The 15968-nt window shown below is 51.2% G+C and overlaps 7 protein-coding genes across 7 annotated transcripts; 2 read left to right on the plus strand and 5 right to left on the minus strand.

Moving 5' to 3' along the window:
* Positions 1 to 156: 156 nt before the first annotated feature.
* TRIREDRAFT_60089 (uncharacterized protein) lies at positions 157 to 603 on the minus strand (the record flags this gene model as incomplete). The annotated part of the gene is made up of 1 exon (XM_006964651.1): positions 157 to 603. A coding segment is annotated over one exon (447 nt), but the record flags the coding sequence as incomplete, so codon positions are not given.
* A 1824-nt stretch (positions 604 to 2427) lies between these two features.
* TRIREDRAFT_106475 (uncharacterized protein) lies at positions 2428 to 3421 on the minus strand (the record flags this gene model as incomplete). Its single annotated transcript, XM_006964652.1, has 2 exons — positions 2428 to 3324; positions 3389 to 3421. 2 exons carry the CDS (start codon positions 3419 to 3421, stop codon positions 2428 to 2430), a joined length of 930 nt encoding a protein of 309 aa, XP_006964714.1.
* Positions 3422 to 3946: 525 nt separating this feature from the next.
* Positions 3947 to 5280, plus strand: TRIREDRAFT_106476 (uncharacterized protein; the record flags this gene model as incomplete). The annotated part of the gene is made up of 3 exons (XM_006964470.1): positions 3947 to 4095; positions 4162 to 4860; positions 4923 to 5280. 3 exons carry the CDS (start codon positions 3947 to 3949, stop codon positions 5278 to 5280), a joined length of 1206 nt encoding a protein of 401 aa, XP_006964532.1.
* A 429-nt stretch (positions 5281 to 5709) lies between these two features.
* TRIREDRAFT_121415 (uncharacterized protein) lies at positions 5710 to 6824 on the minus strand (the record flags this gene model as incomplete). The annotated part of the gene is made up of 2 exons (XM_006964653.1): positions 6593 to 6824; positions 5710 to 6530 (listed from the first exon to the last, which is right to left on the minus strand). Exons 1-2 carry the CDS (start codon positions 6798 to 6800, stop codon positions 5710 to 5712), a joined length of 1029 nt encoding a protein of 342 aa, XP_006964715.1. The 5' UTR covers positions 6801 to 6824.
* Positions 6825 to 10016: 3192 nt separating this feature from the next.
* TRIREDRAFT_60489 (carbohydrate esterase family 5) lies at positions 10017 to 10711 on the plus strand (the record flags this gene model as incomplete). The annotated part of the gene is made up of 2 exons (XM_006964471.1): positions 10017 to 10309; positions 10390 to 10711. 2 exons carry the CDS (start codon positions 10017 to 10019, stop codon positions 10709 to 10711), a joined length of 615 nt encoding a protein of 204 aa, XP_006964533.1.
* Positions 10712 to 11025: 314 nt separating this feature from the next.
* On the minus strand, positions 11026 to 12246 carry TRIREDRAFT_106479 (uncharacterized protein; the record flags this gene model as incomplete). Its single annotated transcript, XM_006964654.1, has 3 exons — positions 11026 to 11606; positions 11710 to 12133; positions 12226 to 12246. The coding sequence occupies 3 exons, from the start codon at positions 12244 to 12246 to the stop codon at positions 11026 to 11028; spliced, it is 1026 nt and encodes a 341-aa protein (XP_006964716.1).
* Positions 12247 to 13739: 1493 nt separating this feature from the next.
* Positions 13740 to 15193, minus strand: TRIREDRAFT_106480 (uncharacterized protein; the record flags this gene model as incomplete). Its single annotated transcript, XM_006964655.1, has 3 exons — positions 13740 to 14775; positions 14842 to 15097; positions 15154 to 15193. The coding sequence occupies 3 exons, from the start codon at positions 15191 to 15193 to the stop codon at positions 13740 to 13742; spliced, it is 1332 nt and encodes a 443-aa protein (XP_006964717.1).
* Positions 15194 to 15968: the final 775 nt, after the last annotated feature.

Here is a 15968-nt window from a genome sequence, read left to right on the forward strand (position 1 = left end):
TTTCAGATTGGTTGTATAGATTTTAATAGCATGTTTTATTTTCTGGACGATTAATAAACAGCCGACTGATGACCATTCAGTTCACAGACACCCACCATGTCCCATGTCTCCCTTTATCCCCCCTCTTTCCTCCAAGCCCTCCATCGGTTCTCCTGTTTACAAGCCAAAAGCCAGGTAGCCACCGCCGATGAGGCTCGAGATCCACAGCAGCTTCTCTCCCAGAATGATGTCCTTCTTGGCGAAGCCAACGCCCAGGTCGTAGACCAGATGCTTGATGCCGTTGATGAAGTGGAAAGTAAAAGGGAAGGCCAGGGCAAACTTGACGGCGCCCTGGAGGACAAAGGGCAGGGCGGCGAAGCCCGAGGCCAGCGCGGCGCTCTCGACGTGGAAGCCCAGCAGGGGCGAGACGAGGTAGGCGGTGAAGTAGACGTAGGCGGCGCCGGAGAGGGTGCAGCCGGTGATGCGGGTCCAGGCCGAGGCGCCGAACCAGGTCTGCTCCATCTTGTAGATGCCGAGATGGGGGGAGACGGGGCGGTTGAGGCGCTGGCTGGCGAGGACCTGCTGGCCCTCCTCGGGGGAGAGCTTCTGCGTTGTGATGGGGCGCTTGAGGGAGGGCGTTGAGAGGGAGGAGGAGGAGAAGCTGGTTGAGAGGGTGGCGGCGAGGAGGGATCGGGGGAGGGTCTGGCTGAAGAAGGGGGTGGATGCGGATGCGCCTGTTTGATACAATAGTTAGCAGACTGTTCGTTTCCGATATATGGCGATTCCTTTAGTCTCTGCTTTGGGGAGTGTCGTTGGGGGGAGTCGTTGGATGTGAGGCTATTCGCGAGTTGCATGTGAAGGCACAGACGAGACGAGACCAGAGGGAGAAAAATCATGACGTACTGCGCACGGCAGCGAGGCCGAGTCGGTGGGCGTTCATGGCGGCGATGTGTTTCCAGAGGAGGAGTGAGAAAATCTGGGCAAGACGCAGCTGCTTTGACTTGGGTGTTGTTCTTCTCGCCCCAGGCGCAAAAAAGAGAAGCTCTCGTCTTGTTTGGTCTCTCGGCTTCTTTCAGAACGGAGTTCCCGTTGTCGACGAGCTTCGGAACGGAAGTTGCGTTCGGTTCCTCGGTTTAGCGGGGCCAATCAGGGAGCTCCAATTCATCATCCCCAGATCACGTGTGAGCCACTTTCCCTTCCGTTCCTGTCATCACGTGCTTCTCCGATATGCTGCTGACTCATCTTTTGGGATGAGCTATGTCTTGGTGGAAATTTTGCGCTTCTGCTTTTTCCCTTCTCTTTTTTTTCTTCTCCAGATAGTCACGAATGTCCGCCGCGCGGTGTCTCGAATTTTGTGGGCATCGAATCACGGCATGGCTCGTTTTTGGGCTTGAGGACGTTTGGAGAGGAATATTTGATCCTTCGTTAATCTCGGCATTTGGTTGTCCTCCGTACCGGTGCCGTTTCATTCTGAGATCTACATTTACTTCTGATGAGCTTTTGTGTGCTTGATAGTGTGTGTGTGTGTGTGTGATGCGTAGGGTCTTGTTGCTGGAGGAGACTGGCTTATGGTGAATCAGTGTAGGGCGAGTCATGGTTCGTCGGTGCATTGAACGTTGAGCTTTGATGCTGTCTGGGCGATTAATTGCCTTTGAAGACGTGATTGTGGCGCATTTTGAATCGAAGGGGTTGGTCACCTTGGAGGAGCAGTCTCTGCACGTTTGCCGTTTGATGGCTTGACTGAAGGGATGAATGACGCTCTTTACTTCTTTCTTTGACTCGTCGCCGTGCCTTGTGCCATCTACGATGATTAGCACAAGAACCTCACGATTGCTGCTCTTTGTGGGCGCAATCAGGAAAGCAGAGTGTCTTCAGATTTGCTCATCATCTCAATCTCTGACTGTTGATCAAAGGCACACTATGTCCATGCTCGTATTACAACGCAAGCCTTTGCTCCCATATATCTGTTTTCATACATGATATCGACAAGACAAAAGTCTTCAGCAGTTGGTGGTTTTGACCCGACCAAGCCTCGAAATGCAACTCCCTTCTAGAACCCCAAGATCAACCACGATCGGTGTCACACTCGCTCCTCGCAAATCGAATCAGAAAGCTCCACGCTGAAAGGTGATGAGTTGTTGGCGGACGACTGCTTTTCTCATGCCATCTTCTTCTTTGCCATGATGTACGGCTTCATTGGCCATGTGGTTGTCGTCTACAAGGTGTGTCATGTTTTCTTTCTGGGAGGTAATCACGACAAAGCTTCAGGTAGACATGGAGTGGTTGTCACCAAGGGGCTACATTAGTATGTGACTTATAGATAGATACATATTGTAACAGGATATGGTCTCAAAGCTGTTTACATGATTCAACACTTTGCATGTTCTGGTCCTCGAGTTACATCACAATGTCCGCAGTGCAGCTGCATAGCTTCTCACATCAAGACGCTCAATCGTAACCCAGCAACTTCTTGAGATCTTCCTTCAGATCCTCAAGAGGCCGACCTGACCCAGGCTCCTGCTTGTGAGAGAAATCTCCATCATAGCGATTCTCTTCATCAAACAGCGCCGCAGTCCCCAACATGGCATAGGCCTTGGTAAAGAGCCGGTTCGTCACGCCATTCTTCGTATCTTGCTCCCACAGCGCAGTCGCCTCCTCCTTGTAGTCTTCAAGAGGGACGTCGACAACCTGCCATTCCCCAACAGGCGACATCTCGTCAAGCATAGCAATGAGCTCGTTCGTGCTGACGGCGTAGTCTGCAAAGTAAGCGACGCGATTGCGATACTTGTCCGGGCTCTGGAGAACAGCCACGATCGCCTCGCCGGCTGAAGCCACGCGGCTCACCGACACCTTTTGGTTGCCCGAGCCGAAGCGCGTAACGGTTCGCTTGTCCTTGTCGACCCAGAAGTAGCCCGTCTGGATGCCCCAGTCGAACCAGGCGCCCAGGACAATGGCCGTCCAGGTGAGAGTGCAGCCAGGTGCTGCTGTGAGGCTTTCAAGTTCCCTCTGTGCCTTGTGCTTGGGTTCGAAGATTTGTACTTCTGCGGCATGGGGTGAGAAGGAATCGGTGCTGAAGTCGGGCGTGATGAGGCGCTTGACGCCGGCGGCCAGAGCGGCGCGGACGATGACGCCTTGATGCGCGGCTGCGGCGGGGTTGAAGGCCTCGACAAGAGCGTCTTGGCCTTGGAGGACGTGTGTGAGCGTGTCCAGGTCATCGTAGGATGACTTCTTGATGGTGACGCCTTTGGGGTAGGTCGAGGTGGTGTCTGGGCGGGCGATGACGGTCACGACGAAGCCGGCGGAGAGTAACGCTGGGACAGCAACTTTGCCGACATTTCCGCTGGCCTGCAGAACCTGGATGAGTTCTTGGAATTTTGCGTGTATGAGGGAGAGAGAGAGAGAGACTTACACCAAGGACTGCGACGGTCTTTATTGTTGACATCTTGTAAGGGAGGTTGAATGGAGAGTTCCGAAGCTCGAATATTCCTCTGCTGTCAACAGCGTATAAAAGAGAACTATTGATTCGATGAACCGTAGAGCGGGAAACATTGTGTTCTTATAGATTTTGAGAAAAAACTGTCTTTATACTACCATGCCTTCAGATACTCGTCTTCTTCTCCCGATAAATCGACAAGGAGTCGTGACCAGGCAAACGCCTCCTGGATGGCACAGCCCCTGATTGGACGACATCCTCGTCAGGTCTCTCAAAACGGACTTGCACGGTGGCGCTAATGCATCGGCCGAACCCTGTCCATGCTTTATAATTCCCGGTTCCGCTGATTCTAGGAATGTTCAGCCTCTCTCTCTCTCTCTCGTAATTCCGCTTCAACTTCCGCCTTCATGAAGCTCTTACGAGTTCCTCAGTACCATAGAAGTATCTCTGAGGTCGTGCATTTACGTCTTTGAATCAACAATCTACCCATGTTCTACAAGCCTGTCGTCTGTATTCTGATAACGACCCAGCACCATGCAAGCATCGGCTTCTACATCGAATCTCATTGCTCTTGCTCCGCCGCAATTCCCAGTCTTTGAAAGAGCAGCTGGAGTTTGCCGCCAGTGCAGATTATCCAAGACCCGCTGCGACAAAGCCCTGCCCAGCTGTAACCGATGTCTGTCGTATGTAACCATTCATCTCCGTCATGGTCTGATCATGAGTTGTGCTTTACTGAGGTGTCGGTTTAGGAGAAAGGCTCATTGTGTTTATGGCCGTCAGATATCCACCAACAATCCCGCCGGCGGAGTTGCCCCTGAAGACAAAGAAGAGGCCCTGATACAGCCCCAGGGTGACAGAGCGTCTTGTATTCCTGGGGTACCTCTCGACACTTGCTACCAATTAGTCGGGACCATCTCCGTTGCGCTGCTCAGCGGCGTGGATGATGCCGAGCAAGACGCTTCTCTTCTCCGTAAGCTAATCAGATCGGCCGGACTGACTACCGCTTCCATCGTTCAGACATACACTAGGACTGTCCATGGTTGGTTCCCGGTTGTTTCCGATAGTCAACTGTCACATTTTCTTGATTCTCTGTACCTTGTTCACTGTCCCAGTCTTGATGGAGTGCTGCTTCTGGCCATGGCCCTCGTATGTCAACCGCCATGCCGACACCACGATCATGACATGCGCAGCGGTCTATACAAAGCTGTCAAGCAGTCTTTCATGCTCCTGCAGACAAGTGCGAAGCCTTTGATACAAGTGTTGCAGGCTGGGCTTTTGCTTTCACTGTTTGAGTATGGTCATGGCCTTGGTCACGAATCTGAGTTGACTGTAACTGCTTGTAGAGCGTTCTGTAACTCACACAACAAGCTTTGCGTTGCAGGGGACGATGGTGGCAGCGAGGCTGACATGGCGATTACTTGTCGGAAAGCAGTGGTCATCATGGCTTGGTATGTCCTATGTTATAACACGTTCTATGAGTGATGAGCTAAAGCAGACCTGGATATCATAGCCTACTAGACTTACCAACCCTGTCGACAGTTGAGCGAGCACCAAAAAGACAAAATCTAAATCCACCAAGGCCACAAGTTCATACGGATATTGATGACTTCGAAAAGATTTGTGGCTCATCATCCAACTTTGACGTGCTGTTCTATGTTACAGGAGTCGTCAGAGAGGCGAGCCAGTACATCATAGACGAGAAGGCGGCAAACTCTCATCCAGAGCGGTATTCAGTGATTGAAGCGCGTCTTCGAAATGTCTGTTACACTCTTATACGAGCCGCGGGACCCAATTCTCTCGCGTTTTGCGACAGCATTGCACTCGCGCTCGGGTACGTTATGACTGCTTCAAGCCTGCTATTTGCGTAAGACTAACTAGCCTGCGTCCAGCTTTCTATATGAACTCAACGCATTCCACTTGGCGAGATCACAGGCAACTGTCAGTACGACGGATAAACTCGCCATTGAATCGTCTCGCCGAATGGCAGTCGACATATGCAGATCCATGAACGACATTGTGCCAAAGAAGGGTGTCGAGGGCCTTTCTCTCATTGGGCTATCCGTAACGTGCCGAGCTGGGCAGTTACTGGCTGAATACGATGTGGGATTGTGTGAAGGAGGAGTGTTTACGGATGAGGACCTTGAAGCTCTGAGACGTGTGCAGCATGAATTCACGCAGAGATGGCGAATAGGTGGTGAGTACATGTATGTCCCTCATTGGCATCGGTCCTGCTGATGATGTTATCTAGCAACGTATGGGAACTTGATACTGTAGTAGTCCTAATAAGCCCATCTTCTTCAAGCCGAGAACTTGACGGGACCGTGTGAGCGCCCATCAAGCCCCAATGCGTCTCGGACCGTGCTCGCACACGTAGCCAGCCAATCCTTGATCTTGTCCCAGATCTTCTTGATCCCAGTCTTGAGCCACGAAATAACCCTGTTCAGCCAACCGAATACAGACTCCCAGGGGATAAAGTAAATAGACGCCGCCACCCCTGGAGCAACCAGCAATGCGGTTCCCGCGGAGATCGTGTCCACGGCTACTGCTGCAGCAGCCGAGAAGAGTGCAAACCCGACAAACTTGTACTGCACAAACATTCCACTGGAAGTCATCTTGATGTAGCCGGCGTGAGAAAGTTTAGCGGCCCTTGCCAGGATGCTGACAATGGCAGAAATAGGGGCTTTGAACGCGTCCCACCAGCTGCCTTCCATCTCCACGTTTTCCATCTTCTCAATGTTGGCGCGGATCTTCTCTTGGTCAAAGTCTGACATGGACGACGAATCGTCTGACAATCTGCCCAACTGGCCAATGTGGGAGCCGAGATTGAGTACAACGCCCGGCCCAAGCCAGAGTTTGGCTTCATGATGCATGGCTTCCCATCTTAGAATGGGCTGTCCGTGAAAGTTTGAGAAGCCATCGACATAGAGGTATCCTTCATGATTGAGTTCAGTTCCGCACCGGTATACCCTCAGATCCGTGATGTTGGAGCCGACGTTGAAGTACAACTGATCGACGAATCCGCTGACGATGATGATGAGGTTGTCGTATGACTCGGTCTTCTCGACGGCGGAAATGACTGCGCCGAGTCGAATATCGTCCGTCACTCTGATGGAGAGATCTAGATTTCGGAGTGTCAGCACTGGGGCACGGCTATAGCTTTGAAGGCTTCATTGAGCTCACTTTTGCACCGGCTCAAGGCCTTTTCTTGTCTCTTGTTATGGATTTTGTCTGTCAGGCCTTCAATGGCACCATGCCGGCAGACGAGTATCACGGATGTGTTGGGGACAAACTCGAACCGCCCGACATAATTGGCCAGCGCTTCAATTTCTTGAATCAAGTCCGAGGCCTTTCGCGGCCTGAGTTCGCCGAATGCAGAGATTTGTGTCATCCTTGAGGGGGCAGTGTGTAGATCGTAAAACATACAGAGGCGATTGTCATGCCTCGATGTTTTGCTCCTTGACGAGTCAAAGCTGGCTTTATGTTTGACTCGTGGGAATCGGGGTGGATGGCATCCTTGTATCATAGTTGAGAGGGAGAAGTGCAATGTTGTTGAGGCCGCGCTCAGGCATCAGGTACCAATGTCTCGAGTTCATCCCTTGCAGACCTGTCCAATGCCAGCTGACGAGCCACAGCATTGGCTTCAGTAGGGCTGCGCAAGTGATTACGAAAGTCATCAATGAAGCGGGGAAAGGCACGATATTCACCAGCCTTTTCTAAAGGACTTGTTTGATAAAAGTCAAGAGGACCTGTAGCGGGTAATGGCAGTAGACAGACATTCTGGCATCAATTTGGGAGGCCTACATAAGCTGGGTGGTCAAGTGGTCAACAGGAACTGGGAGGCTAACAAAAGTTGGGAGGTCTCCAGAAGGGAGAAGGGATGTCAGCATACATGTGTCGGTGAGTTTTGATGTTTAGGAGGCCAAAGCAAGGGAGAGCAGACTGCTGAAGCGAGGCGTGAGCAACGACTTGCAGTCTCGTATCCAAGCAAGGGCGTACATCACTTACTTTCGTATAATCTACAACACTGACCAGAAGACGAAAAAAGTTTAAAGAAAAAAACAAAAGAAAGAAAGAGAGAGAGAGAGAGAGAGCCACAGCAGAGGTAGGTAGCATCAAGGGACTATATGAAAGAGAACAACGCGCTATGGTGGATAGGAGTCAATGGAAAGTGAGCTTCCGCATCTCCAGGACAATCGATGTAGATAATCTGACAGACTTGAATTGATAAGACAACTGTTACAACGCCTTGCGCTTTGAATACAGGAACGAACCAGTCACTGCTGTGTTTGGCGTGATATCGAAAGAAGGCAATGTTTCTGATTGTATCCTGGGTTTTTTGCTTTGACATCCTCGCCGCCGCCGAGGTTGGCGATGATGGTAGGCATGCTAGGGATTGCAGCACTTGCAAATACAAGGGTTCCTAGCTCAGTAGGGATCAAGGGCGCCTTTTCTATACTAGAGATAATGAGTAGGAAGTCAAAGCCCTACTATTCTGCTGCAGATATGTAAGATGTGTACGCTGTCGGCGTCTGGGATTTTTCGCCATGGTTCAGCTTGTTTGCTCGTGCCATTGATGTCTGTAAATCAGGTAGATTATGGATGATGGCGGAACCTTCTTGTCGAATTTATTTCTTCTCTAGTCATAAAGGCAAAGGTCTTTATTCTCATTTATAGACTGAAGACATTTCACGCACTTGTGATGTTGGTGATTTCGTCCCGTACAGCATGAGAAACAGTCCGTCCATAGAGACAATTTTCACATTAACAGAGTCACTTTGCCAGCCGCAGAATCTTAAAGAAATAGTAGTTGAACTTGAGAGGAACTGTATAAATTTATCTGACTGAAACAAGAAAAAGCAATCCTCAAAGATAGCAATAACATCGTGCCTGGAGGCGGAGTCATCTCCTCACTGGGCCATTTCGGAGGCGTTTGTGAAATGTAAACAATGAACCAGGAAACACCTCTCGCTCTCAACAGATCAAAGAATTTTACTGAAAGAACAAAAGAAAATCACATGCTGAAAATGATGCCTCGTTCGCACTGGCAAGCACAAAGAGGAAGCCCAAGCGATTGCTTTAGCCGCCAAAAGAACCCTAGCCAGAAGGACGCATAAACGGAAGAAACCCCACGAGGTCCCATGACTTCTCCAGAGGCCGATCTGCCGGCCCGTTACCCATCTGGGCATCAAGCGGATAATGCCAATGCATCGTTTTTGACAGGAAAAGCGGTTGGTTTGCGGGGTATTCGACAGCCGAGCTGGGGGAAGCAGAAAGGAAGCGCGGGATGGAAGCGAAGAGGAGCGGCTTTGTTGCTCTTTTCATGCGAGCTGTGCGTCAACTACAGACTACAGCAGGACAGGTGCCACAATGACGCCGTACAACTGTCCGGACTCGGGCTCGAGACTCTTTTCCATCACATAATATCTCCATGAGCTGAATCGTGGCTGAGGAGGAGAGTTTGACGCGGCATGTTTCTACGTTCCCCCCGGCTAGCCTGTACTTACACACACACACTCAAAGCCTGAGGGTGTTCACGGACCGCATATGCCGTCTAAGCGCACACACCTTCTCGGCTTCTTCCTTGGCTTCACTCTGGTCTTTTTTCTTTGGCTTGTGATGCCGAGAATCTCGTTTGTCGTTTTGATTTGAGGGCGATGAGAGGGAGCTGAGTCGCGATGCCCTGCGATAAATCTTTTGTATTCGAGTGTGCGAGTCTATAATGTTGTACGCCGGCCAATCAACTATAGCGAGCCGCGTGGCGATCATGACCCTTGTTTGAAGTGGACAGAACTAGAAGCTGGCTGGCAAGGGGGATTGTCGAGATGTCGTCGCTTCAGAACTGTCAGTGCTCGAGCTTGAAGATTTGACTCAATACCAACGAGTCAGTTCATACAATCAGGAACCAATGCGGATACAGAGACAGAATCTGACTATCATCGCCACTTTCATCGTCCCAGAGCTCCAGAGCCAACAAACAGCATATGACAGCGGAACTTTCCCCCCCTCAACCCCAGATTAAATGCTCCGTTCTGCATAGTCAGTCACACGCATTGGCCTCTGGGCCCCCGTCATTGGCACCGTCTCACTGGCGGATCGCCGAGGCGCCGCATCGCAAAGGGGAGAAAAGACGGCACTCCAGTCCGGATCTGGAAGGTTGTTTCTTGTGATGCGGAGGAAGCGTGGCCCGAGAGGGTGTTGCAGGATGAGCGTTGACTCGTCAATTGGGCCTTGAGGGGCTGAGGATGGAGACAATACTAGATCTGTTGTCTGCTGCGGGCCTGGTTGATATCGTGGGGAAAGCGTGTGCTGCGTAAAGGAAGCATTCGTCAGGTCAGGACAGGTGAGGAGTATATAAAGAGTCTGGATTGACTCCGAGTTCTACTTCCTCTCGGCCATTCTCTGGTGTCTCTTGGAGCAAAAGCAGCCCTTCAGCCTCTCAGCATCTTCACTCGCAAAAAAACCCACTTACAAGATGCGGTCCTTGGCCATTCTCACCACCCTCCTCGCAGGCCATGCCTTTGCATACCCCAAGCCAGCCCCCCAGTCAGTCAATCGCAGGGACTGGCCTTCGATCAACGAGTTCCTCTCTGAGTTGGCCAAGGTGATGCCCATTGGCGACACCATCACGGCTGCCTGCGACCTCATTAGCGATGGTGAAGACGCCGCTGCTTCCCTCTTTGGCATCTCGGAGACGGAAAACGATCCTTGCGGCGACGTGACAGTCTTGTTTGCTCGAGGCACTTGCGATCCTGGAAACGTCGGCGTGCTTGTCGGCCCTTGGTTCTTTGATTCTCTGCAGACGGCGCTTGGTAGCAGGACCTTGGGCGTCAAGGGAGTTCCGTATCCTGCGAGCGTGCAGGACTTCCTGTCGGGCTCCGTTCAGAATGGCATCAACATGTAAGTCTCTCCCATCATGACGGTACTTATCCATTACAATGTCAACCAAGCCAGATACTGACTCTTGATGTTTAAAAAAGGGCCAACCAGATCAAGTCTGTCCTCCAGAGCTGCCCCAACACCAAGCTCGTCCTCGGCGGCTACTCCCAGGGAAGCATGGTCGTCCACAACGCGGCGAGCAACCTCGACGCCGCGACAATGTCAAAGATCAGCGCCGTGGTGCTCTTTGGCGACCCTTACTACGGCAAGCCCGTGGCTAACTTTGACGCGGCTAAGACGCTGGTTGTGTGCCATGATGGAGACAACATTTGCCAGGGTGGTGACATTATCTTGTTGCCGCATTTGACGTATGCCGAAGATGCGGATACGGCTGCTGCTTTTGTGGTGCCTCTTGTTTCTTGAAGTCTTGGAGAGGGTTACGGAAGAGGTTGTGAGAGTCAAAGTATGGAGAATGGGCGAACATAAAAAAAAGGGATCAATGATTGTATATAGCGAAAGCCACTGAACATATTGTATATAAGCAAGCGTTATGAGATACATCAATCATGTTTTGACATATTTCTCTGCCAATAGTGTACAATGTGTAGACTTAAGCAAACTCGAATCAATTCATCGCTCATCTACAAGAAACATACAAGATTGTTTCTCATGTGTCTTTATAAAGACAGTGACCGTCCACCTCTCAAGTCCGATAACTTATGCATCATCAAAGTTTCTTACTTGCGGCCGATAAGCTCAAGGTAGTGTTCAACAACAGAGACTGTCATCTCTTCAAAAGACTTGAACTTAAAGCCAAACTCCTTCTCAGCCTTTGTCGAATCGATATGCACCGGGATCGAAACAGGCCGGGGAACGGACTCGAACTTAAAGATGCCGTCGGCATAAGCCTCCGGGAAGTGCCTCTTCACAATCTCAAAAGTCTCAGCCCAGTCGATGGATTCAGTGGGATGAGCACAAGCGAGATAGTCCTGGTTCCCCTTGACGTTCGGCCCCAGGGCAAGGACATGCATCTTTGCAACATCGTCGACGTGGACGGCGACGCCGGGAAGAGGATCACGGGGCACGCCCAGGAGAGGGTCCATGATGATGCCGTTGGTGCCCTTGGAGATGTTGGCGGGGTCGGTGACGGTGTCGTCGCGGCCGATGACGAAGACGGGGAGGATGTTGACGACGGAGAAGGCGGGCTTCTTCTCGGCGATGAACTTTTCCGTGGCCTGGAAGGCGAGGGCTTTGGAGGCGACATAGGCGGCGATGCTGGAGGCAAAGGGGCCTTCCGTGTTGGAGGCACGGGTTTGTTCTGTTGACGAGCGGTAAGTCAGAATTGACCCCTATTTCTGGAGGCATAACAGGAAGAGGAAGGAGGATTTAGCTAGCTGCATATGCTGGGAAGAAAGACATACCGTTGACCTTGACTCCCGAGGCCAGGGCCTCGAAAGAGGCAATGGAAAGGACAGATGCGGTGATGACAATCTTTTCGATCCCAGAGACCTTGATTGCAGACTCCAGGATGCCAACCGTGCCCTGGACGGCGGGCCGGATGATCTCAGCCTGGCATGCCTCATCACCTTCGACCGTCGGGGAGGCTAGGGGTGAAGCAACGTGAACGACATATTTGACGCCCTTGACAGCTTCATCGTAGGCACCTGGAACAATGATGTTGGGGACAATGATGCTCTCGACTTGTGAGAGGTAAGGCGCAAGAGGCTTGAGGCTCGAGATGCGTTCGAAGCCGGCCTGGGTACGGACGGCGGCGCGGACATTGTAGCCAGCCTTGACGAGTTCGACGAGGGTCCTGAAGCCAATCATGCCAGTGGCACCAGTGAGCTAAATAGGGGACGTGGTTGTTAGTTGGCGAGGGATCGGGTGGAGCATTTGTGTGTATATCCGTGTTGCTCCGGCTCAAGACGGGGACTTACCAGGACAAGATCGCCAGCCATTGTGATGGTTCTATATGGGAACTTTAGGTGTTTAAGGTTGATTGGTTCGCTTTTCAGCTTGTGTTCTGGATGAGGATGATTGCTATATTGGGAGAGAAGCCGGAGTGAATCTGAAGAGGGAGATGGGGATGCTCAACCTCGCCGGTTGGCCCAATCTTTATATCTCCATCCTCGTCAGGATTATCATCGACAGTATAGCCGACTCCGCGTGACAGTGACTGTAGAAGGATTGATTATACACCAGGCGCTACACCTAAAATGTACCTTGATTTGTAACATAGCTATGAGTTATAATTATTCTTCTCTTTATCATGGAGTGAATGATGCTGGGGTCCGTGGAGGCTGGTGGTTTGATGGCGAGCAATGCGGTTCCCATCATCTTCTAGAATGAACCATCATCACAAGGTAAATGTCATTTACGGCTTAACGTTCTGGAATTTTGCACATGATTAGTATTTCCCAGGTCTGCCCTGGCTCTCCTTACAAATTATACACGCCTCCACATGGTGTTGAGGCTGAAGTGCGCAAGTCCCGGCTGCGGTCTTATCGAAGCGCCGCAACACCGCAAACACCGCAGCGGGCTTCAACCCCTTGAACTGCCACCCTTGATTCATCAATGGGGCCACATTAGATTTGACCGCAGATGTTGCAAATACGGAGAATCGAGTCCCACAATCGCGTGAAAAGATGCATCAAGTGGCGCCCTTGAAGGCTGGACATTACGAAGCAGAGTCATCATCTCGAATACTTGTCTCGTGTCCTTGGGGACCAGTCATTGCCTGTTGTAACTTTGGCTTTTGACGACTGCTCCTCAATGATCTGCAATGCGCAAGCTTTTCGAGAGGCCACCACTACTATCTAAATCGGGTATAATCTAGATCCAGGTATGCATCTAGTGAGTATATCAAGGCCGAGGAGCAAAGAGGAGTGGACGGGACGAAGCGCCACCGGAGGCTTTAGGTCGCCCAGCTGAACACCTGTAAGACATAAGGCTGTCCAATGTGCGTGCTCTGAGGATGAGGATGTCCGTAATACGTGTAATGTGCTCGACAGGGCACAATAGGATCTGGATCGGCAGCGTTGCATTTTTGATCAAGGGATTTCTCTGTGCTTTATGAGATGCATAGGTACATGTATGCTTATATCATGTTGTTTAATGACCGAATCAAGCGAGTCAGTAGTTGGTACTCTTACTCTTCACATTGTCAATTAGAAGCCGTGGTGTCTGGTAGTTGGCGGAAGAACCGCCTCTTATTCCACTGATATGGGCAGTGCAATGCCCGGAGAAAGCCCTCCCCCACCGGAGATGGACCAGATGGTCGTCCAAATTCCAACTAGCTTCGTGTCTGAATAGTTTCCTTATTTCTGTACACGCCAATCATGTGTAGGCGGGCAGTAAACACCATGTCAAAAGTCCGCAATAAGCCCCGTGCTTTAAAACACCGGCTCTCCTCCAATCACCTCGGGATGCCCGGCAGAAACATACCCTGTTCTTACTTTGGAGAACTGTCCTTGAGCGGATGCAGCCAGGCGACTCGTCCAGTAAACGGCTCATCTGCATCCAAAAAGTCAAAGGCCAACCGTTTCCTCCAGACCGGCGTCTGCACCATATTGGTCATGATGTAGTCCGCAAAATTCGGAACCGTCAAGAAGCGGCCCAGGATATAGTACCACCAGTTTCCCCAGGCCTGTATTCGTGCCGTGTGAGCAGATAGAGAGGCATCAAAGGCCAGGTCATCCCATCGCTCAGCTTGATGAGTCTTATACATGGCCTCCAGGTCAGAGACGCTGGGGTTCTTCGAGGCGCCCGAAGAAGCAACCAATCGTCGTAAGTTGTTGACCAGCGACACAACATCTTGGATTCCGCTCTGGTAGCCCACTCCCGCGTTGGGACAGACTTTGTGTATGGAGTCTCCCACGAGGGCGATCCGGCCCCAGCCCCAGTTGTTGCAGGTGCCCTCCTGCAGATCCGACATGCCGGCCGTCATTCTCTCGGCCAAGACGTCCTTCACCCTGAGGCTGTCCGTGATGGGATAGTCGGCAAATCTGTCCGCCATGGCTTCGAGGTCCTTGTCGCTGTAGGTCGTCCGCGCAGTTGTCGGCTGCGGAAGCTTTTCGTACAAGAATATCCAGCCACGCTCGTTGCCGGTCACGAACATGATGGACTTGTCCTTGCTCTGCGTCTCAAAAGCTGCCCCTGGTTCGATTGGCCTCTTGAAACTCGCCCACATACATCTGTACGACGTTGTAAATGGTGTTTCTGGATCCCATGTGGCACTGGGCCTTGTCTCTAGTGCGAGTCTTCTCATGATATGGCGAGTTCTGCTGTGCACGCCGTCTGCGCCAATGGCCATGCTTCCCTCATATTGGCTGCCGTCGTCGCAAAAGACTTTGACTATGTTCTCCTGCGACTGGATATCGGTGACCTTTTTGCCTAGTAGGACTTTGGGCTTGACTTCTGCGGGTAATTGATCGTACAGAGACTGCACAAGCTCTGCCCTGTGGAAGACGAGCGGACGGGTGCCGAAGCTGAGAATTGCGTCCACGATAAGTGTCAAAGTACGTCAGAATAAAAGGGTATCAGAGGCCGCTTACTTTCTTTTGCACTCATCGAATACATTATAGGCCTTAAATCGGTAGCCGTCTCGTGTGAAAGTATGCCGGAGGATCACTTCTGAGGCAAGGCCTCGCAGCTCGTTCAACAAGCCAAGCTGGTGAAGGATTCGCAAGCCGGGCGGCAATAGAGCCAAACAAGCTCCGACATCGACGGTGACTGTGTTGTTGCCTTCGAGGACGACAAAGTCTATGCCCGCTTTGTAGAGAGCGTGTGCAGCGATTAATCCCACGGGGCCTTTTTCAAGGAGTCAGCCAATTGCCATGAGTATGCTGGGTACAGGGCTTGCAAACCGCCGCCAACTACGATCACTTTGAAGTCACTAGTTGTCATGATGTTCAAGTTTTCCAGGTTGCCGCTCATCTCAGTGAGAGTAATGAGCGGTCTATGATGAACGAGGTTTTGGCATGAATGATGAACTTTTGAGTAGGTTGGGGCAAAACTTTAGATATATAGCTACAACAGCCATGATCGAAGGGAGATTTGATAGCGCATAGGCCTCCGACTCTGTGGAACAAAGGGATGCTGTTTGATTATACGCTGGGGTTACGGCACATGCATGCTCCGAGACATTGGCCTCAACACTGCATCTGGACAGGCAGAAAGCATTTTCGTGTCGAGTCACACCGAGTAAGAAACCAGTTTGGCCGTCCACATTGCTGCCACATTACTGCCACATTCTATTTGCCTCTTCATCACTAAACCTTTGCAAGAGTCATGGAGAATCATGACGACGCTCAAGTAGAGAGGGACGGGTTAATAGCCCTGTAAAGACCAAACAACCTAAAATATCACACCAAGTGTACGGGAGTACTGTGGTCAAGTGTTGAGCTACGCTACTCGAGCAGAAGTTGGATTCACTAAAGAAAAATGGAATGAAACATAGAACACCATTGTACTTGACAGGAGATTATCAGCCAATCTTCACAGGGCTCAAGGGGAGTTCGATTTCCAGACATTCTGGGAGCTTGTCACCGTGTAACCGTATGACACGCCAACAATCCCAGCAACATCAACCAAGGCCGGCTGCTCCATTGGCAAGAGTCTGCGAGAAGCGCAAAAGAGATCGAATTCTAGGTGTGATGTGGCGAATTTTAAGCCTGACTGA

This window comes from Trichoderma reesei (assembly GCF_000167675.1).
Source record: "Trichoderma reesei QM6a unplaced genomic scaffold TRIREscaffold_7, whole genome shotgun sequence".
NCBI classification, from domain to species: domain Eukaryota; kingdom Fungi; phylum Ascomycota; class Sordariomycetes; order Hypocreales; family Hypocreaceae; genus Trichoderma; species Trichoderma reesei.